The sequence below is a fragment of the Aptenodytes forsteri genome, unplaced genomic scaffold (assembly GCF_000699145.1).
Source record: "Aptenodytes forsteri isolate BGI_AS27 unplaced genomic scaffold, ASM69914v1 Scaffold155, whole genome shotgun sequence".
Classification (NCBI taxonomy): Eukaryota; Metazoa; Chordata; class Aves; order Sphenisciformes; family Spheniscidae; genus Aptenodytes; species Aptenodytes forsteri.
In genome coordinates this window covers 5649881-5673711 of record NW_008794446.1, presented here as the reverse complement: position 1 = coordinate 5673711, position 23831 = coordinate 5649881, and the positions used below count along the sequence as shown (strand labels likewise).

Here is a 23831-nt window from a genome sequence, read left to right as displayed (position 1 = left end):
ACAGAAATCTCTCCTGTGGTTTCATCACAGAAAGCTTCACAAAATTTTGTAAAAGTCTTCTTGGTCTGTGAGGTTTTAGCTTGCCAGTTCACAGTGCCAGCTTGTGGCTTGGTTTACTTCTGGTATTATGCCATTTTCCACCCACATGAGCAAGGGTATGAATCCTAGCCAGCAGCAGCTGAAATGCACCATGATGCAGTTCAATTTGTACAAGATGCTCTTGAAGAGTTTACAGACTTAAGAGTGAGAGTCATCTCTTAAAACCTTGGATGCATATCTTTGTTGTCAGTTCTCCTTCAGTAATCACTGACAAGTGATAGGGACCAGTAGAAAGCGATTGATTCTGTCTTAAGCTAAAAATCTAAGAAGGATATGATGAATCACCTAGAAATGTCAGTCTCTCTTCATTTCGTCTACTCGGAGCCTAGATGGCTGGATTAAATTTGATATTTGGCTTGTAGGTGGCAAAATTTGAACCTTTCCCTAAAGGGCAGCCATAGAGTAGATCAGGTGCATCAGAAGATGAGGTCAAGGAAGCAACTACCGTCTTAAAGATTTTTCTTCAGTGTAGTACTACACTTTGAAACATAACTAAACATGACATCATATTTATTATGGCATGAAATAAGCAAAACTCTTTAGGAAATCAACTCTTAACCACTGAACAGTCTTAGGTCAGTAGGACTGTTCAGACCATGCAATTTCAGAGGGAAATGAGCTACAGGCTGTTTCTTTTTGTGCGTCAGTAATAAAACACTGCTTATGTTTGCACAAGTGCATTATAACATGCTCAGGTTTTCATTCACATGTGTACATTACACAGAAGCCACGTCATCCATAACCAATACACTGTTTTCATTCCAGTGAAACACATGAGTTTTTAACAGAGTGATCCAACGTCCATCAGTGGTTTGGAAGAGCAAGTGTGGACAAACAGACAACAAAAATTCAGGGAACGTTCCGGTTCTAACATCTGAGGTAGCTATTGAAGTTGGAATAGGACTCAGATGCAAGCATTTAATGTCTTTCTGTAGTAAAAAATAAACAGTTTAATTATCTTTTTAAAATTCCATCTTATCCAGACTCTGACAATTTTATTGTAAAACATTTAAGGAGAAAAGTATACTGTCTCCAAGAGAAAATGTGTAGGGAAGAAAGATGCAGGTCACATCCTCCCTGTTTGCTGGTCCCTCTTTTGGAAGTAACTATTCCTTCTCTTTTGGACTCTTTTAGCCTTGTGCTTCCTCGGCACTTTTCCAAGTTCCCTAAAAATAATTCTTCCGCTAACACCCATCAACCACAAAACGACAGGAATATCTTCATCTCCCTGTCTCTGAAAAGGAAAGCAAACCCAACAAAACATCTGTCTAAAAATAGGAAGCTATTTTCTGATCCAACAAAACCAAAGTGGAGGCTAGCTTTTTCCCCTAATACATAAAAAAATATAAAAGAAGAGTATGAACATCTTTATTTAAAATAAAATGCTTTTTAAGCTCTATTTGAGCCCAAAGAAATTCTGGCATAGTTTCAGAAAGAAACCTTTTCTTTGTTTTAATTTTTTAAAAATCAGTTAATCTACTCATCTGAAAATGATGATCTGAATATATCTCTCCACCCTTATTTGGAGTTTTTACTTTTGGAATAACTGGCAAAGATAACAAAACTTTTGAAGTTATCTAGTAAAGATAGCAAGATTTTGAAAGTATGTTGTTAATCTCAAGTCAGCCTTCAAAGAGGCAGCATGTCATTACCATATAAAACACAGAAACTGAGAAGTATTTATGTTTGATTTGGATCCCATCAAAAGCAACACAGATGTTTCCTTTAGTGAGAAGTCACCCCCAAATGGAGCACCCAAATGACAATTGAAAATTGTTATGGAATTGTCCACAAGATTTCCCATGTCATTTAGCTTTTTCAAGTCTTTAATCTTATAATAAACCAAGCAAATTCTAAAATCAGCACAGCTAAAAATCTTTATGTTACATGCCTAGATTCTCACATACCTTCAGCACGGTGGTATATGTAAACAAGAAAATAATGATCTAGAGGAAAAAGAGCAGAAAAATAAATGGTGAGCAAAGAGAATAGGCAGGAAGAATTGCTTTCCTGCCTCACGCAGATGTCTTGCAGGGATCTGAGATAAGAACCTGGGGAACATTGTTAAGCTGCTCAACCCCTAGGAGAAAGAGAGAGGGAAAGTCTACATCTTACAGGATCATAGTAACTAGGAGCTTTGCCAAGTCAGTGAAAAGGACTTCAGAAAGTGGATGGACGTATATGACAGGATTTCCTGTTTGTTTGTTTGTTTTGGCAATCGTCATTCTTGAATCCCCTGCATATGGAGACACGGTCTCTCTCAAGAGGAGAAAATGTGTTCCACCCACTGCTTTACTCTATGGGGTCTCATATCTATTACCCCTCTCTTGCACCGAATAGCAGTGCACATCTGAGGATTACAAAGCTTAACACCTACCTGCCAGCAGCTGGAATGTGAGGGCCAGAAGGTTGCTAGACGCTAATAAGGCCAAACCAACAGTTTTAACCTTTCCAAGGTACCAGACTGAACAAGATCCTTAGCTTCAAAGCTAACAGGCACTTCACCACATACATCCTTCTCAAATAAGACCTGTCAGTGTGTGTAAGGACTGTTCTAATGTTTCCCTGAGCTTGGGCAAAGATACCTGTATTAAAGTGGTTATTTCCTAATGGGGTTCATCTCAGAAGATGGCGGCTTCATAAGCATCTCTGAGTGGAATGAGCATTTGAGCTCTCTGTAGATGTGCAGAGAAGAGCATCCCCCACAAGTGGTATTTTAGCATCCATCAGGGCTACTGAGTGGCCATATACTTATTTTCACGGATGCTTCATTTTGTTTCTATCTTGCAGAGGACTGGATCTGATTGTTAAGAAATTACCACATCTGGGACTTGTTCTGAGGCTCCATTCTGCAAATCATTGTCCACCCCTGGATTCAGGGGAGTGCAGAATGGGTTTACTGCAAGGAGTTAGCCTCATGTCCTGAGATGTTCAGTCTCACTGAGGATATCATACGATCTGTCTTAGACGTGCTGTGTTATAACATCCCTGAAGATGCTGAAAATAAATTGAAGAACGGCATGTGTATGCACATGCACACACACACACGAAGTTCAAGCCTCCTTTTTCTTGGCTAGAGTAGTTGGGTTGACAAAGCTTTATCAGCAACTCTGCCGCTTCTTAGTGGATGTACTAATTAGTGGATATCCTAATTAGTCTCCTGTTTTCTGGCTTTGCTGTTCCTTGTGTTCACATAGAATTTACACTCTCTTGTTGTGGTAAGGAATAGAAAGTTTGGAGAAGGATTGCCCAACCAAGTCTACAGGGGCTGGAACTGTCTTCTGTAGTTCAACAAGTATTCTGAAAAGAGTGGAATAAATATATCTAAACCTAGCAACAGCATTTTTTCACTAAGTCTTCGGACAGAAATAATTTTAAATGTTGGTCCTATGTCAGTTAAATCTGTGACGAAGTCCTGGAATGCCTTTATCACTGAAGATATCTCCTTCCTTTCTCTTCCCCCATGCCATTTTACACAAATGACTCTCCTGAGGCATGTCTCTTTAAAGAAACGGAGGAATCTGAAATTTATGAATTAGCCTTTTCTCCCTTACAGTTTCAGCATAATCAAGTAGTTTGAGAATTTCCATTTGGAAGAGCTTAGGTCATCTCTCACCACCTTTTTGGAAATCCTCCCAAAGCTGTTATTCCCTTCAGACTTGTTTTCAGAATGAGCTGTTTTGCTCCAGAATCTTGAGCTTCTTATACTTTTCCCCACTGACCTCACGACCTTTCCCATTTTAGCTTCTAGACTACGTAGTATTTCCTCTGGCATAGGGATTTACATGCTATGCCCAGACTTTTGTTTTGCATGGAATTGTTGGGTTTTATCTTTGTTACATTGCAGACCATCTATCTAATTGGTCAACCAGAGTAACTCTTCCTGAAGATTCCTGTGTTTGGATTAAATAGGCTTTTGAAAGACAGGATGAGTTGGGATAGTTTTATGTCATGCTCTTGTGTCAAGACAACTGCACAGAACAACCTACTGTCTTCTCACAGTAGTTGCTTGAACAACAGTTTTAGACAGAGTGTTCAGAGTCTCAAGTTTTAAAATACAAGTTCATTACACATTTATATTATGTGTAGTTTTGGAGGCAACTTTGTTCTACTAAGAGGGAAAATATGTTTGAGCTTTTTGCAATATCGACTCACATACATTCTTATTGTCTGTATGTGCCTGTATCTACTGTCTGAGTCTACATACTGCTGTCAGTGAGTGAATTTTTCACTGCAAAGAACCCCCTCACCTTCAAATGAGCCTTCACAGGGAATCAATTTCATGCAATATGAATATTTGCCTACATGTTTTGTTTACTGCTTATTTTCCATTTTTTATTAAAATAGACAAGCTTTGCAGCATTACATTCAGTTAAGCGTAGTATCAAAGCTCCACAGTTGATACTCTCTGCCTGGGACATACATATGCAAACAGTAATTACAGATCTCTCCAAACCTAGGACAATGTATGCCAGCCTCACTACAGTTGGAAGAGCAAATGGTTTCCAGCACTAGAGAAGGAAAGCTATGTCTGCAATGCCATTGCTTATGGCAGATTCATACAGCAGCTTTTATATGGACCTTAGAAATTGCTATAGACCATACAATCAGTTTTTCTTACATTTCTTTTAATAGTTAGTTTAAATTATATTTAGGTATATTCTTCAATACAAGAATATACCCTTAAAAAGGGTATATTTACTCCCTAGTTTATCAACTCTTTTAATAAAAAATGGAAAATTAGCAGTAAACAGAACATGTAGGCCAATATTGCATGAAATTGATTCCCCGTGAAGAGTAAGGCCAATGCTGGTACCACTGTAACTTACACTTTTATTTGCCAAATAGTCTGGATGTGGGACTCAGATGTGCACTGAATTCTTCCTGGTCTTTCATTTTTGAGTGTAAATCCTTGTAAGAGAGGATCAGAAAAACAAAAAGATCAGACATTAGTAGCATCAATTGCTCATCATAAAGTCCTGTACTTTAAATAAATGTATTTCCTATCATATATATTGCAAATCATTACTATTATGTTTTATTGGTTAACTTTATGCCTTTATGGTTATTTTTTGTTGAAAAATGCAAATTAATTATGAAAATAATGCTTACATTAAAATAGTGCTACTACTGCATCTTACTAATATGCTGGAATAACATTTTCCTTGGGAATCTTACAGTTTCTTTCACCAAGATAAAAATGGATCTGCTAGACTTTTAGTTTGTTTCTTTCAGCAAAGGTTTCCCTTGAATTTTATTCTCTGTCTATCAAGCTCAAACTAATTGGGAATGTTCTCCTTCAAAGGGTGAAAAAGCCACCTTTTGGTAACCTTGGCACATGTAACATATCCTTGTAAATTAAATTCTTCATGCTTTATTTAATAATGTGTTTTCTTTTTAATACTATAATTGCAGTTTTAAAACAAAGAAAATTTTCTTAAGAGTTATTTCAGCAGATGTATAATTATCCTTAAGGATATGTGGTTTCTCACTGACTCTTGGCATGGGAAAAGAAGAGATACTGCATTGCTTTTATTGCAAGGAATTTAAACTGTATGTACTTTTGGCCAAAAGACCTTAGTTACAAAACAAAACCCATCCTGTGTTGTTTCTGTGCTTTGCATTTCTATACTAATTGCTTTCAGCTTGGATTGTATGAGAATATGTGTGTTTGACATGCATGGTTTGTTTGTGTCGAACTCCATTATCCTGTCTCATGTTCTTGGAGTGCCTGAAGTAGTTTCGCTAATCTGTCAGCATAGTATGTACTTGTGGATAAATATAGACATGCAGCCACTCCGTGAGTGGTCATCATCATATGCTGAAGCTAAAAATTACCCCTTTGGTTATGGAAAGGCTGATCTGATCCAGAGGCCTGCTCTAGCTCACACACTGTAGGTCTTTAGCACTTGTCTATTAAAAAACAAAATGAAAAAACTAAAAGAAATGTCTGCCTCAATGCTGAAAAATTTATAGTGAAGTATGAAACAGGATTATGAAACAACTAGTTTCCTTTTCGATTTTAGTTAGAAAAGGATTCTAACTTTTCTAACTGAAGGAGTGGAACCTTTCAGGTATTCACAGGCTCATGGATATTACAGTAGCATGTTGGAGAAAATCCAGCGTGATCGGCTTTATTAAGGGGCTCGGTAGGTATGAAAATACTGCAAATACATGTTTCGGTTTGTGTTACTAGTTTGTTTTTTGTTGCTAAAGTGTATATTTGACACAGTTAACTAGAAAAAAAGCAATCTCTGTTTCTTCTGCTGAAAGATACTAAAAATTCAGTAACTGTGCTTGGCTGAAGTTGTATCCAGTGTAGCACAGACTCTTGGCTACTGCATTGTGATCGTTCTGTTGTTTTGCTTCATTGCAGAGCTTTAAGAACAATACCTGTAGTGTAAATCATAGCAGACTCTCTTATGATAATTTAATTTTGTACTCATCCCCATTATCAGCTTAGTGACTCTGTGTGTGTGTGTGTGCATTAAAACTACTGTGCTTTTTTACAACTATTTCTCTGATCAGGGCAATGATCAATACAAGAAAAAAATCAGCAGTGATTTTCGTTCAGTAATCCTTTCTGTGGATAGTATATGAATTTAATTTTGTACTCATCCCCATTATCAGCTTAGTGACTCTGTGTGTGTGTGTGTGCATTAAAACTACTGTGCTTTTTTACAACTATTTCTCTGATCAGGGCAATGATCAATACAAGAAAAAAATCAGCAGTGATTTTCGTTCAGTAATCCTTTCTGTGGCAATAGTATATGGTTGTGGTGACAACCATATGTGATATTGCATTGCTACTTCCATATTTACTCCTTGTTTTTCATTTTCTAAAAATACATAACATTGAGAAAATCTTATGGTTGTAGCCTGAACTAAATGAAAATATTCCGTAGGAAAAGAGTATCATTTGAAATCCAGCTTATTGCAGATACAACAGAAAAATAGGGAACATATCTTGGAAACAAGAAAATGGGTTGTTTGAGAGAAGTAGCCCTCAGACAGAATTTCACCCCAGAGTGGTACAGACATCTTATAGTTGATCAAACATAGTTAATCTTTTTTACAGATTTTCCTAGGATAGGAGATTTAAATACGTATACAACTTTCTAAAATTGACCTACAGATTCCCTGCTATTGCAGGGCCCTCGGGCATCAGGGTTGCCATGGTCTCCTGCATGTGGATCACCGTTCATTCTCCTTGGGAATGAGCTACTTTTCTCTAGGTGAAGGGTTTAGTTTAATGCAGTACTTGTGTGGTGAGCAGTACCCTACAATATGTTAGGAGTTCAAACTAAATGTTTCAGTGGTCCATTCTGGTACTTCTCTTTGTAGATCATTATTATTTTGAAATCAGATAGTAAAAACTTAACTTGTCAATTAAATAAATATTTAGAAATGAGTATAACGCCTTCCTCTCACCCCACCCCCACCAGATATCTTCTGCATAAACCTGTATCACCATTTGCGGTGATTTCTCAGATGCAAATTATGCCTTTTGTTTAATGGGGCAGTGTTTCACTGGTATAGATGGCAAAAATGGGCACATCCTTTTTATTGCTATTTTTAGGCCCACATTATAATGTGTCAACATAAAGGGACCAATCATGGATGACTTTAATGCAGCTGTTTCTTAAATTTTGAGTCCTTGATTTCCAGTTTTATGTCTCAGAGGCAACTTTTTTTTAATAAGCTTTGTAGGGCTCTCAGTCTAGGAAAAATAACTATATTCTGTTAAAGCTCATACATCATCAGTATAAATGTCGGTGATAGTCTAGTCACTGGGCCAGATTTTTGCAATGCAAATATCAAACATATGCAAATGCTTGAGATAATGGAACTGAAAAGATGCATTAGAAAGCCAAACCTGTATATAATAGTTCATGACCAACTCATGATCAACTCAGAACCCTTACACTGTTGGCAATGTTAACTTCCACACTGAAGATGCTTATACGGAGTTAGCAGCTACAAAATGATCTTTTAAAAATTTGAACTAAATCAGTGTCACATGTCAGTCATTTCTATAACTGCTGTAATTGCTGTAGCAATGATAGATGTTAACCCCCGGGATATCCTTTTACTTTCCTTTGGGGGAAAGGCTGTACAGTCCTATATTTCAGAGAAGAGCTAAAATAAAAATTTTTGGTGCACTGACAAATCTCACAAATAATTGCATTTCTCTATTACAGTGTGCAAATAATTGATTTTTTAGTTAGATGTCTGGAAAAAAAAATTAGATCCGCCTGTGTCACAAACCTAACAGCATTGTTGTTAAAAGGCCTCCTGCTAACAATGACTATGTGGATTTAAATTCCAGTCTCAAAATCCTGGCTGAATGCCACGATGATTGAAGATAAGGGTGGCAGCTCCCAGGTAGTGTGACTAGGTTTTCTTAAACTTAATTTCATAAGGAAGTGAGGCGTGCATGATCTCACACACTGCCTTCCATCCATCTCTCCTGCATGTCCCTCCGTAGTAAATTTTGAACTTAGTAGCCAATTTAAACCAAAATTGCCTGAGGAACAGAAGGCAAGTTTGCATTGATTAGATTCCTACAGATTTCTTCAAGAGGGAGCCTGGGATGGTTGCGCTGGCCAGAGAGAGGCGGGCGGCCCAGCCCGGGTGTGTTTAGCTTGGCAGAGGCTGGCTGGCGGGCAGCCTGCCTGCCCAGCCCCGGGTGCAGAGCTCGGGAGGGAGCTTGGGAACGGCTGGTGGGAGCTTGGGATGATGACGGGGGGGGAGGGCAGGGCTTTTACTGCACAAAGGACACAAATCCTTAATAAAATTGGTTTCACTGCTCACAAAAAACCATTTTTCCTAACTGAGCACTTGGCGATCAAACTGATTTCATGTATAGTTGTGAGCCGGTCAAAACCACGCATTTGGCAAATATATTAGTGATTGTGAAAATATTGTCTGACTCCTTCCTAAAGCTATTTGTGGAGAAATTTCCATTACCTAGTATATTCGATAGTCCGTATAAATTTGCATCTGATCCTTTGCATCTCACTGTCTTCACGCTTAAACTTTAGGAGAGCCTAGGTGGTGACAGGAGAGCAGTAGCGCTTACACTCTTCTCTGGTGGCTCTTTTTTCATTACTTTGAAGTAGGTTATTATTCAGAACAACAGTGTCTTTTTAGAAACAGTTTTGTATAATATAAATGTAAAACTGTTCAATACACTTGGTTTGATGCAAAGAGTCATAATGCCAACAAAACTCTGTGATTAAGTGTTTGCCCTCAAAAATCAAGTGAAACTTTGCAGGAAAGAAATCTAGCAGGAAACATCTATCGGAGTGGAAGAAGTGGTGCTGCTGTGCTAAAGCGTGATGGCATACCTTATCAATCAGGGGAGTTATTTTCAAAGTATGGATGTGTTATAATTGCAGAATAACAGCTACATGAACAAAAGCATTTCTATCTTGCATTATAGTCATACAGTGGACTTATAAACTTTGATTTTTCTAAAGGAAAATATGTTCTCTTTTCTCCAATGCATCTTTTCTATTTTTCAATGCATGAATTTGGGGTCTGATTCTGCCACATCGTGAATGCTCTCAAACTATATGTAGTCTTTGGGATTTATTTTTTTCAGTTTTTTTACAGCAATGAAGTCTTAAACTATTCAGGAAAGATCTAAAATCTCATTTATTCTTAAAACATTCTCATGTAATTAATAGTTGACAATTACTTTCAGTAGTAGTTGCAATTCTGTTCCTCAAAAGGAAAGGCTAAAGGCATTAGATGTGCGGCATCCATCTTTGTAGTTCATTCTTCTTTCTTTCTTTGCAACTTGGATGGAACATACAATGTAACACTCTGGAATGCAATGCTATGGGGAAATGCTGTAACAATATTAGTTCACAATATTTTCCACCGTTTGTATTGCATTAAAGCACCTCTGTCCCAATCACTAGCAGAGCTCACAGGTGTTACGACACTTATATTGCATTCAGAGTGGCTAATGGCTGGTCTTCCCAGTGTTACTTAATTTACTACTTTTAAAATCTCTGGCAAAGCTAACAGAGGGTGCTACCAGTACCTGCCTGAAGACCAGGCGTGACTTTTATTGCCAGTAAGAGCTAAGCTTGATGATTTTGTTTTGGAAATTTTATACGCACAATGGTAATATTTGAATTAATGAGGTTTTGTTTCATAGTACTTCAATTTATTTTTTCTTTGATTTCCCAGAAAAACCGTAAGTAGAGCTAAGCCTAGTACATAATATCTTGATATTGGTTATGGGGAATTCACAGAATCATGGGATAGTTTAGACAGAATCATGGGATAATTTGGATTGGAAGGGATCTCTGGTGGATGATTAGTCCAACCTCAGCTCACCAGCTAGAGAAGGTTTCTCAGGGCCTTGTCCAATCAAGTTTCGAGTATCTCGAAAAGTGGAATTTCTATTATATCTGTGGACAACCTGTACCAGTGTTTGATCATGCCCTCACAGTGGAAATTTTTTCCATATATCTAATTGGAATTTCCCGCATTCCAACTAGTGTCTGTTGCCTCTCGTCCTGTCACCATGCTCAAAGAAGAGTCTTGCTCCATCTTTGCTATACCCCATTAGGTAACTCAAGACTGCAATAAAATCTCCCCTTAGCCTTCTCTTCTTAAGGTTAAACCAGTCCACCACTCTCAGCCTGCACTCATGTAGCAAGCACGTAAGCCCCTGACCATTTTCATGGTCCTCCCTTGGCCTTGCTCCAGAATAGCAGTGTCGTTATTGTATGGGGGAGCCCAAAACTGGACGCAGTATTCCAGATGTGATCTCACAAGTGCCAAGTGGGACTGTAGGGTTTGGTACTTTCAGAAAAACTAATATGTAATGAACATGTTCTCACCATGGAAAACATTTCGTGTCTTACTCTTCATATAAGATTTATACTGGTGAAATGTCATTGTTTTTAAAGGAGTCATTTTTGATTGACCTCAGTATAAATGAGAGGAAAATCACTCCCTTTACAACTTGCCTTAGTCAGAAGATCAGATTCCTGACTTTTGCAAGGAGAGGTCAGTTTGAATAGCAATAAAGAATAAACTTGTTATTTGACAACTGAGTTACTGATCTGGCCTACAAGGTAAAGAATAAGAAATGAGGTTGTTATTCAGTTAGGTGTCAGCAAGTCTTACCATGTAAAAAAAGAGGATTGAGTGTGCACTGCGTAGTAAACACTACTCAATTTTAATACGTAAGATTTCATCTTTGATTTCTTCTTCCAGTCTAGATTATGTAAATTTTACCTATAACTATACCATGGAAATTGTAGTTATGTATTGTGTATTTCTTTGATTATCAACTAGTCTCCAGTTTTGCTTTGACAGTATAGGGGCCACTGGAAAAGTTAAGACATGTTGAATTAACCACAAATAAATGTGTCTTTTCTACGTTTCAGCTTCTCCAGTTGGTAACGGATATATCAAGCCACCCGTCCCACCTGTTTCTGGTACACAGAGAGAAAAAGGACCTCCAGCCATGTTGCCTATCAACGTTGACCCAGACAGTAAACCAGGCGAATATGTCCTGAAGAGCTTGTTTGTTAACTTTACTACTCAGGCTGAACGCAAGATTCGTATCATCATGGCAGAACCTCTTGTGAGTAAAAAGAAACTCTAAGTATATATGTACTTTACTTTGTGAATTTATTTTTAAATCAGGCTTGCTTGCTATGCAATGCAGAATATTTTGCTTGTAATCCGCGTTGGAGTTTGACAGTGTTTCCCAAACTGTAAGATACGCTACTATGGCAATTAGGTTGTGGGAGAGGACAGAGGTATGAAAGATATGCCAAAGGGGTGACATGAAAAGGAATGAATATTTTATTTCTGTTTGCAGTATGGGCACGTGTTAATGTGATTGAGAGGCAGAAGGGTTGTCAGCCAACATAGATTTCACAGCTGGGAGAGTGGTCACTTGAGTAAAAATAGATTAGAAAATGCTGAAATATGATAAAACCAGTATTTCTGAACATTACCGGTTTTCATATAAAACATGAAAATGAATAGCACTGCTGGTTTTTATTTTAGTTCTGACAATATTAGGTTTCATAATCTAACAAAGTGCTATAGCACCTATTTTCCAGATATGAAAAAGCATGCAGCATTTGAAAAAGGAGCTACATTACAAGGTCTTGCACAGTCAGTGAGAGAGCCATCGTTATTTATATTTTAGGAAAATTTAACATACAAGTATGTCTGTTGCAAATTGTCTTATGTAACTGAACTTCTGGGAGTCTGGTGTTTTAACTTGAGACTACATTTTACATACATTCTTGTTCTTTTGATTAGGGAAGAATAGTTCTGTAACCTGTATTTTAGTTCTGACAAGGTAAAAATAAAAAAATAAAAACAACCAGGAACCTGTATTTCTAAGCTGTAAGGGAATTTCTATAAAATCTTATAACATTTTTGTTATAAATCACAGTATAGAATATTTAGTTCAGTTCCCCATTTTCAGGTCTGGATATTCTGAACAGTAAAATTAAGATTGTCTTAATTCTGATGGCATCTGTCTAGCTTTATGTCTTGATTTAGATTCAGAAGCATCTGATGCTTGGAAAGTTTTTCCAGACTTTCCTCTGAAACATTAGGTAGATGAAAGATGACAGAAATATCTTACATAATTTAGAAAAAACACAAAAAAAGCTAACAGGAAGGAGTACTTTGACAAAGATCCAGTTTCTTCTTCTTTCATGAGTCCCCTCCAAATCGCAAAAAGTAGAATAAACTGACAGTCATAGTGTAGGTCCTTTAAAAAAAAAATGCCAGCAGCTATTTATTACCATCCAGTTTTCATGTGACACACAGTGAACATCTTTAAAATTTTAAGACAAAATGTATTGTAAAATTACTTGACAAGAACAGGGAAACAACAAAAAGACCAGGACTGAGAAGATAATTTCCTTGCAGCACCTCTGTTACTCTTAAACACTAACCTCTGCATTTTCATGTAATATTTCAGACATAGATATGAACCAGTGACCCTGATTTATTCCCATTTCACCTTGTGTTAAGATGATTTTGAGTTGCTGTGTGTTGATATATTATTTTTGTCACTTTGTGAAACTATGAATATCTGAATGTTGATCTTACCTTATTCCAGAGGTTGTTCAGTGAAATTTTATTTGGTAAATTCAACATAGAATGTAAAAATATGACAAGAGACTGGAATGTCACCTTCTTGTCAACATTTTCAGAACGGATTTCTTACAGGGGTAAAACCATGAGACACTGACAATAATTCAATGACATACTCACATCTTATTAATACTAATAGGACTTAAAACTCATGGCATGCTGCTATTTGAGGGTGACCGTGACAAATGTGTAAGCAGGTTTTTGTAGACAGTCAAAATGATCTTGAAATAATTGGGTTGTAATGAAAGAAGTGACAAGAGAAAATGGCAAAAATTATTCTGGAATAATGGCTAAGAATTTAAGTCCACCCTTTTTGTGGGGTAGCTTTTGGATGTTTAGCAGCTTTGTTCCCACATTTCTACTCTACTGACTAGAATTGTGACCAGGAAGTCCCAGGGATTTGCGAGACAAAGATTGTAAATTGGTGGTGCAGAGCCACCCTTTGGCCTTTTTTCACAATAGGTAGTCAAATGGTGAGCTCTTTGAAGATTCTGTTCTAATTAAACTCAAACATACTTCAAAGAAAATCAAACTTGCAAAGTGCTCTAACACTGAGATGTTTCTAGTTTGGATTCTCTAAGTCATTACAAGATATGACAGTTTAACTTTATAATGAGTGATGAATACTTAAGATATCTTTTAGAGAAGCTAAAATCATCTGTTTATAATATAACTGCTTTTTCCTCTCTTTTATCACAAAGTCTAGCTCAGATTGAAGCTCTGAAGTTACTATGGGATTAAATTAAAGACTTACTGATGTATTTTTTACCTAGATATTTCTTTTCATACACACATTTTGCCTGCTTATCCTTTCTGATTATCATTACTGTTGTTTTTATGACTTTTTCTCTCAGTTTCTTTGGGTTCCATATGCCTGTTTGATATAGCCATCTCTTTCTTTTGTGATGTACACAGAGCCCAGCTGTAAATTACAGTGTTCTGACAACTATGGTGGAAAACCAGGTTTGTGTCCCGCCATGAGTTACAGATGCCAGCAAGGCACAAAAAGTTTTTGCTGTTTTCTAGGGCAGCAGTGAAGGGCACACCACCCACCGCCTCCTGCAGCCCCATGAAATCTCGGCTGGGATAACAAGATTCCAGCAGCAGAGAAAGCAGAGGGCAATGTCACCTACTCCTCCTGCTGCCTTGGCTGTCAACTGAGTATGATCTGACATTTTGGTTACTGGATCTGGCAGCGATCATCATAAAAAACACACTCCCCAGTTAATATGTTTTCTAGGCATGAGTCTCATGTCGACTATCCACTGCTAAGTCTTTAACAAGTTAGAATGGAAACCTTTTGTTTCCAGATGTGATTTTTTTTTTACTTTGTCTGGAGAATATTTCCTTTGGAATTTCAGGTCAATTTTTTCACCTTTTTAGGGTCTCTGAAATATAACAAACATTTCAATAATTACATTAAGTTCACAATTATGTGACTAATTTTTAATGATTAAACTACTGTACCCAGATTGTCAAGTTATATTAATCCAAATTAAAGGTATTTGACGGCAGAATTAATTAAAAGGGATTTTCCAGTTTATAAAATTAAATTCACATAAATGAAATGTAAATAATTTCTTCTTGATGACCTTTAATAATTTCCTCCTGCTTTTTTTTAAATAATTGTTCTCCTTTATAATGAATATTAAGAATTTTTCCTGCAGACATTTTTTCACAGCTGATTGCATTCATATTTACATTTTTATCAGTTTATATTGTAAATCTTCCTTGCATTGCTTCACTTACAAACACAATTTGATATTTTATTACTGCTGATTTTTTTCAAGCAGTGGTGACCTTAAAATGAAGCTAGAATGAGGAAGCCAGGGAAACATTTTTGGCAGTTCAAATGATAAAATGTGTTTACGTATCTTAACACTGTAAGGAAAAAACCCAGAAAATAGTTTCCTTTTTAGGACTGTTGATAATCACTTAGGGTAATAATTAATCCTGTGCATACTGATCAGGCTAATCTTTAAATATGGCTTTCAGCAGTACTTACACACAGCTGTAGACATTGATAAAACATAGTGAGCTACAGGCATTGACAGCGGTTAATGGTTAATTTAGCTGTTGGTAAACTTTCATTATGCTTTTCTCCTGCAAGCATCCTCTTTTACTGAGCTTGTCTAAATTCAGGATCTCTCTGAATACTGAACTCAAGAACAGAATTTACTCATTATAGGACTAGGTCTATAAGCATATTCATGTATTCTGCCTATAACTTTCTCCTTTTATTAGGTAGGTTTTGTCTCACCATTGGAAAAAACCTGAAAGCAGTGATGTGGTTGATACTAGTGTATTTATTACTTTAGAAGCTCAAAGACATTAAAATATAGATCTATTTCAAAGCAGGGCTGGTGATAACAGCCAAGCAGGTGGTTAGGAAGACTCTGAAAGGGCCAGAATAATGCAAGTTTGTTCTTGCAAAGCCTGACTAACCAACATGTATAGTGGCACTGATGTCTGGTTAGCTTTAATCTAGGCTTCACTTTCTCTAGGCATTGCAGAAGAAATATGCTAAGGACAGACTTGGAAGAAAAGGAAATAGAAGGTTTTTTGGTTTTTGAGGACTGGGCTGTGATAACTAGTAAGATTTATGTAGGCTATAATAATACCAAGCAGTTTTATCACACAGCTGTAATGTAGAATTTTCTGTACATGGACTAAAATTCCAGCTGCATCACATGAGGAATGAGTCCTTTATTCCCATCTATAATGAGACACATTAGCATTACACACTTTTTACGTTTGAAGTCCTCATGAATAGTTTGGCATACACAGGGCCTTTGGGCCCCTGTTTATTCACAGTGCACAGACAGGAGTTACTATAAGGAACAAGTAATTTCATGGAAAAGAGGAAAGGCAAACTGCCTTGCTCTCTTCTAACTATCCACTCAGTATGTGTATGCGCAGATAAATTGAAAAGAAGACAATTTTATTTGAATAACTTTATGCAAGTATATATTGAAAATGGTGTTCTTTCTTTCCCATACAGAAAGTCTCTTCCTTAGGACCTTCCTCTATAAATGCTACCAACATGCCAGATTCCCATTGTCATCTGTCCCTATTCACCACTGTGTCACTCAAGGATTATGTCACTCATCATTAATATAATTCTTTTATTCCACTAGTGTTTGTGGTAGTCAAAATTCTGTAAAGCATGTGGGCGTTCCATCCCAACCCTAAGGAGCTCATAGTTCATAATATCATAACTCTGTATCTAACATATCATAACTCTTTATCTCTACTGTACTCTTTATTTAGTATTTAAATGATATAACTAAATATTAGTAGATTAGTTCTTTTAGATCCAGTTGTGACAAATAATATGTAGGACATTAAGAATAATTATCTGTTCTTTCAGTAATTGTCTCTGAAGTACTTAAGATGCTTTTTTGTGAAATTCTGCCTCACTTTATTATACTGTGCTGAGGACTGTCCTCTCACCTGTCCATAAGAAAGTGAAAGCATCTACACACCATCTTACTTCAACTATGCAGTATGTAACCTGAATATACTATCCTTTTATTGTGTGGAGCCCTACAGATGTGTTACAGTGGATGCATTAAGTGTCTTGTTGAATGGGCAGGTCTATGTCTGTCAGTCATAGGGCAGCCTGGAGGACCGAGGACAGTCACTCTCCTCAGGAAAAGGCCCATCTACTACAGCAAGTGTCAGCTCAGCAAAGTTTCTTTCCTACAGGTCATTGACTGGATCCCAGGTCAATTTTTTAGACTAACAGTTTGTCTCAGTATTTTATTCAACTCCCAGCCATATCTAAGGATTAAGTTTGATTTCTGTGTGGATTGCCCCCTTGGTTCTGTTACTTTTTACTCAGACTTTCCAGCAGCTAACTTCTCGTTTCAAGAAATCAATTAAGCAGATCAGCCATCACTCTTCCCTCCTTCACGAATCGACTTTTGTTGGAACTTCACTGGCTCTCCAAGTATAGTCCAGTCCACAAACTGAGAACTGCCAGTGATAATGAAGCCCAAGCTGGGCCAGATCAGCTTGTTCTTTCCCCCAGCAGAGAGAGAGGCAGCTAAGCCTGGAAGATAACATCCGTGAAATAAGCAAGCTCTATTCACATACTCAAAGGATGTGAAGGCAGAAAAATATAGGAAAAATCAAGCTTCTGTACTGAAGATGGAGAGCATCAAATATAGCAATGACATCTCCAATGGCATAAAGAGCCTTCACTTCCCCTTCCACTTGTCACCTCAGAAATAATATCCCCCTCTAGTTATCTCAGTATGTATCGCAGGCTGATACCTGTAGCAGAAGCCAAGCACTGAACAGTATAGAGCAGTAGTCCTTCTAGGGTGGCTAATCTTGAACCTCAGGACAGTTATTTTCCTGAAAGACCTAGAAAGGTTTGTGTGATTGAAGCAGTGGCCACAGATCAGATATCTTCTGTATAGTTCAGGGGGACATACCGTAAAATTGAACCACAGGAGTTGAGGGAAAGAATAGGAAAGACAGTTGGAAAAAGAGTTAGAGGAAGAGACAAATGTAGGGTTTCAGAAGTAATCATGGGGAGCGCAGGAGGATGGAGACAGGATGCAGCCTGGGTCAGATTCCAGCTTCCATATGAGATAGAGGGAAAAAGTTACGCTATTTTAGCAACCAGGATGGAAAAGGACACATTTTTGCATAGCCATTGGCATAGGCATTTGCAGCTAGATACAGGTCCATAAAAACACTCATACATTTCAGAGCCAGGCAATGTCAACAGGAGCTTTCTCAGTGATCTCGGGATTTCCATAGCTGGGTGTGTGGGCAGAATGCTGTTTGAGGCTTCAGATCTCATTCTGACAGCAAAACTCTCCAGGATGCTCACTGTCCCTGGGCCTCACTACTGCATGGATATAGCTGGAGGATAGTCAATGGTGCATATGATGGTTCAAATCCCTAAGAGGATTTAACATTGGAAGACAGAGATTGAATCCAAGGTCACCAAGGCTGTCACATATTGGCCGATCCTTGCAAATGTAGCAGGGAACCTACCACATGCCTCTAATCACAGTTTTGTGCCATTTAAGGATATTTGTTATTACCACTATCCAGAAAATGAAAGTCATACTACAGTCATCTCAGGCCAGCCTTATCACTGGTCTGTCATCATGAAGGACAGAAAGAAAATCAAGTATCTACTTTGTAGCATTCTTGCCAGATAAGTAGCAATTAATTAAAGAGATACCTTTCCGTATTTTCACAACAGCTTCATCTTTTGCATGCCTTCAGACTTCACGTTTGAAGTCAATGAGGTATTGCTTCATCAGGATTGCTGTATGTTTTTAAGTTTAAATTTATGTGCTCTTTTCTGGGCCCGAGTCTGGCATGGTACAATTTACCCATCAGACAGCTTGAATTATGCCATATTTGACCCTGCATATCTGCTGCCATGACAAATATGAGAAAAACTTAAATACTTCACAAAGCTACCTTCCCAGTTTGGAAATCCACCAAATAAGGTCTTGTTTCCTTAGCTGGGCATGTACTACAGGTAGAAGCTATGGCTTTTATGACCATCGTACATGTAGCAGAACAACAGTGAAGGCTGACGTTAGCTCTCCAAGGGCACCCTGGCATTCTCCTTGAAAGTCTGCCAGATCTGTACCAGTAACCTGGAGGAAAAGGCTTCAGATCAAGTCACCTGGGGACACATCTTTTATGGTACAGCTACAGCCTTTGCGATAAATACATAGCCAAGAAAGCCCAAAAGAAAGGAAGTTTAAAGAAAACTAGCTACTGACAGTCATCAGAATTTCTTGAGTTCATTTTAAAAATATACCTTTCCTCATCTATTGGTCTGTTCTTTGAAAATAGACACATAGTTAATGACAGTAAGTAACTACCTGACGTTAAAGCAGCAGTGGCTGGGAGACAGCAGACGGTTGCCAGGGTCAGCAGCTGTCATTTATTACCCCCGGCTATCTGAGGGTTAAGTGAAACGTGTTTACAGAGCTCTCAGGTGTGCCTGGAGCAGCCCTGCAATTGCAACTCTAAATTTATTCAAATCAACTGATAAGGGTTTCCTATAGCTTTGACTTAATTAGGTCCCATTACTCTGAATGGGTAACCAGCGGTCAGGGCCCTGAGTCTCACCCACCCCTGCCCACAGCCCAGGACACCATTCCAGGTGCTGGGGCTGTCAGTCCCTGCCACAGCAACACAGCAGCAGCAGGACTGGTCTCTAGCTCCCCACAGCCCTGCCCAGCCATGGGCCCTGCCAAGCCAGGCCCACCCGTGGGTCCACATCCTGCCCCTGCTCCTGGCTGGGGCAGTGGGACAGGCCCTGGCTGCCAGGCCCTGCCCTGCTGTCCCTATGGGGAGCCCCGGCTGCTGCGGCTGGCCCTTCTGGGCCCTGACACCAACAAAGTCATGTAAGCACTTCAGCAGCTCACCTTGCCGTAACTGAAGCAAGTCCTGCTTAGTGCTTCCCATGGAGGTTAAGATGCTGGGAAAGAGTGGGATCATGGGCAGTTCTGTATCAGAAGCAACTGCGAGTCTCTCTGTCTCATGCAGCCATGTCTCAGTACTCGGTAGCTGGTAGGACATCTGTCCTGCCTGGTCGTGGGTTATTCTGGATGTCTGCATCCAGACAGGCATTCTCCGTTTTACTCTGCTGTACCTTTTAGCAGAGGTCTGTTTCCAATCCTGTATTTTCATTCCCAAGGTTCGCAAATGTGGGAAACTTGCACACCCTTCCCAACCTCCCTGTTTTTATAGCATTTTACCAGTTCCATATAAATGTACTAAAAGAAGGAACCTCATCCACTGCTTGGAATATGGAGGCCCCCTAAATCCTTGTAGCATTGCTCTCACCATGGGCAGGAGGTTTGACTGAAGGTGAGGACAGCGCTCTTGTAATAACTCAGAGAACGTGGTAAGCTCAAGAGGGAAGCTGCACATCCCCCAGTCTGTGCCGGAAAAAAAAACTTCCTGCATTTGTCTACCGTGTCCTTCTTGCACAGAAGAAATAACTTTGCTCATCATAATCAGTTGGTGTAAAACTCTTTGCATATAGGGTTGAAATGTCGGTTAACTTCTCTGTTTAGGAAACAAAGATGTACCAAATGACCAGGGTACATCAAGGTCAGGGAAGAGCATCCTCTCATCCTCTTCACCAGCTCTCAGAAGTAATGTCAGAGGTGGAAAGGAGGGAACAGTACTGTTCAAGTTACATATTTTTGACTGTAATGACTTTGTCTCCTAAATCTATTTAATTTACCACTGGATCCTTCAGTGTTTCTATTTCACAGAAGTCTGCTGTCACAAAAACCTTCTCTTCATAGAAGTGATTATTATATGCATACCCCTGAATTATTATTTTTTTTTTAAATACGGGTGTTGGCTGATGAAGAGTGCCTAGCTGAACCACTTTGGTAAACAGCTGAAACAGGGCTTTGAATAGCAGTTTCATGCAAAGGTCTTAACATGGATGTGGAAGTCCAGATCTTCATAGTCTGTTGTTTTTAGAATGCTAAAAATAAGTTACATACAAATCACTGTATCAAAAGCTTTTTCAGAGCATCATGTTTATTCCAGTCCCACAGGCTCATAGATAAAAGATCTTGGACTCTCATACTGCTTCTCATGACACCACTCTTGATTCAAGCCTTATACAAAGTGTCATTAATTATTAGAGTATGACTCCAGAAAGCCTTGTTCCTGGCTTCATGTTGAGAGCGAGGTGGAAGCAGTGTTTTTATAGAGTGTGTCTTGCTCTGGGTGTCTGTATTTTGAGCATGTCCTTGTTCCTGTTATGGAGAAACATTTTTATGAAAATGCATTGTAATGGATCTCAGCACAAACAATAGAAGTCTGTATTTACTTCAGTAGTTTTTGAGAAGTAAATCCTATATATCTTACTCACCTTGAAGAAAATGTATCACATAAGCAAAAAACCCTGTCTTTTTTTGTGTCTTGCTGTAGTCAGGCTTTGCAATGTAATAACTATATTGTTTTCCAACTCTGCAACAGTTTATTACTGCTGCTTCTTCTAACAGGCCTTTCTCATTTCATTAATACTGGTTTAGTTAGTTTAACAATGCCTGCCTTAAAATGGTTTAGGGTTTTTTTGAATATTCAAATTTACAGTCAAATACCAGTTTAGTCGATAACTCTTTTAGGAGTGTAAATCACTGCATCTGTAATAACTGATTGTAGGCATAGAAATTGAGAATATCGATAGTGTTGAACTTAACCCATGTAAATCATAAGTTGGATTTGGGACTACTAATAAACTCAATCCTGTACATAAAATTCAATGAGCACTGTCTTAGTTAATCCATTATATTAACTTCATAGCCCTTCCCCAAGCTGTACATCATGGTCATTCATGAATTTTCATCATAAGTAAGGATGCCACTAAAACTTAATATATACCCTGCCCCAGCAAATTAGGTTCCAATTAATAAAATTTTACCTTCTTACATTGGAAGTTTTTAAGTCAGAATCAGTCTACTAACACAGGTCTATGATGGAATTAGGGTGTCAACATTGTGTCCACACTTCGTTTCTAGATGCTCTTTTTAAATTTATCAAACTTACAGGTTATAAAATTCACCTCTTTTTCTGTACACTGTAGTACTGGAGTAATTAAAATCAGGGAAAACCAAGGAAAGTATTATGATACTAGCCCGGACCTTACAACTTGCATGTGTTCAGAGGATTTTGATGTGTTCATTAAGTTACAATTTTAAAAAGGCATTCCTATTAACATGAAACTCTGAAAATAAACGGCCAATAAAATTTCCTTTCTCACTTGTGGTAGAGTCTACCTCAAATTTCAGTAAAGTCATCCTTAGTACTCTTTTGAACTTTTTACAGAAGCATGTATTTAAAATACTTCTTCCGGAACTGGTCCACTGGTAGCCATCAGCTTATTTGGGCTTAAAATACCTTAGTAAAAGGAATTTTTTCACTTCTGACCTACAAGAAAGCACCTTAGTTCAAAATGGAAAAATATTAGAGAAGATAGAAATGCTGAGAGCAGTAGGTTTTTCGTTTGGGTTTTTTCTTGCAGTTACCAGTATATCTGTACCAACACTTAACCTTTGTTTAAAGTTTGTAACCATTTATTATCAACACTGAGTTGAGGGCATGTCTGGGAATTTTTTTACTGGTCAGGTAAGAATGTCAGAGTCCTTGAGTTGTTTGCTCAAGGTAAGTGAAAGAAAGAAAACTTTCATGTTTGTTTTTTGTGAGTTTTTTTTCTTAAGTTCCATGTTATTTTGGGAAAGTTGCAGTGCTAATTTTTGCACTGTGCATCTAATAGCTTGGAAAGCAATCTCTAATTCAGTGGGTTTGCTTGTCTCTTCAGTCTGCTTGGAATTTACTGCACTTCTGTGTAGTATTAGTACTGAAAATTAATTTGCTATTTCTTTGGCTTGTTTCGCCATTTTTTCTGATACATCAGTTACTTCAAATTAAACACTGTCATGACCAAAATTTCTGAGTGTCCACATTTTAATTTTGTTGGTAGACAGCATAGGTAAAAGATGCCTTTTGCAGAGAATGTGATAATCAGACAAAAATTAGCCTGTAATACCTGATGTGATGACATAAGCTATCACTGAGTCAGAACAGTGCATGATGTGGATGCCACAGAGGCGAGAATCAGAGCCAGTGCGTGAAAACCTGTACTTGAAGCTGATCTGATGTTTTCTTACACAGTTTTGTATTCAGCAGTACAGTAGTACTGGGCACATCCTTTTCCATGCGAACAAAACAGAAGAGCTGTTACAAAGAAAAGAGCAATTGCATGAAGAAAGAATAGACTGAGTAATACTGAGCCTGTCCTCTAAACATGCCCCTTTCATTATTTTTATGCAGTAACTGTAATGACAAGTAGGTTTTTGACCTGAGTTTGCTAAAATAAAAATTTATGGGAGATGTAGAATATTTTTACGTATATTTCATAGCCACTTGAAATATGCTTTTTTTTCGCCATATGAAATACCACGTACAATTAGCATTGCTTTTTTACTTGATTTTCAGAAGTTACATGAAGTTAATCATTTTTGGAGTCTCTAATTTTGTCGTATGCAGAGTTCTGGTGTTTTCTTGAAGCTATATTATCATATCTTTTTTATTATGTTTGCGTTTAGAAGTTCCTTTTGGTGTACGCTTAGAATTTCAAAGGTTAATAAAGGAAATCCCCTTTTCTGTTTATTTTACTATCTGTGTACCATGGTCACTGACACAGTCTCGTAAAGGAGGTATCTAGCAGCTAATTGACGCTGAGCAGAGCAACAAGATAAATCAAAGATTCTGTTGTCATCCACTGAACTGGCAATTTATATTTTTATGCATGAGGACCTGCTGACTTGCACAGAACGGTTGTGAAAACAGGACACTAATTGCCTGTTTCATAGAAGTTCCAGGTGGGAGACATTTGGGAGACTATCAGAGTAAACAGATTTTGCTTTTGAGTCAAAAAGCTTGGCTCTCTTAATTGCTTAGCTATAAATTAACTAGGCTTCCTGGGGTGGTGGTGGGAATTCCCAAATAGTAAAAAGGTAAATAAGAGGTGAAAATTATTTCCTAAGAAGTTCAGAACTATT

The 23831-nt window shown here is 38.0% G+C and overlaps 1 protein-coding gene across 1 annotated transcript in view; it reads left to right on the top strand.

Annotated features, from left to right (window-relative positions):
- LOC103907945 (protein furry homolog) overlaps positions 1-23831 on the top strand; it is a 187804-nt gene that overhangs the window by 22824 nt on the left and 141149 nt on the right. Inside the window, exon 2 of the mRNA XM_019474859.1 lies at positions 11514-11713. Within this exon, the coding sequence (XP_019330404.1) occupies positions 11514-11713 (200 nt within the window). The remainder of the gene's footprint in view (positions 1-11513; positions 11714-23831) is intronic.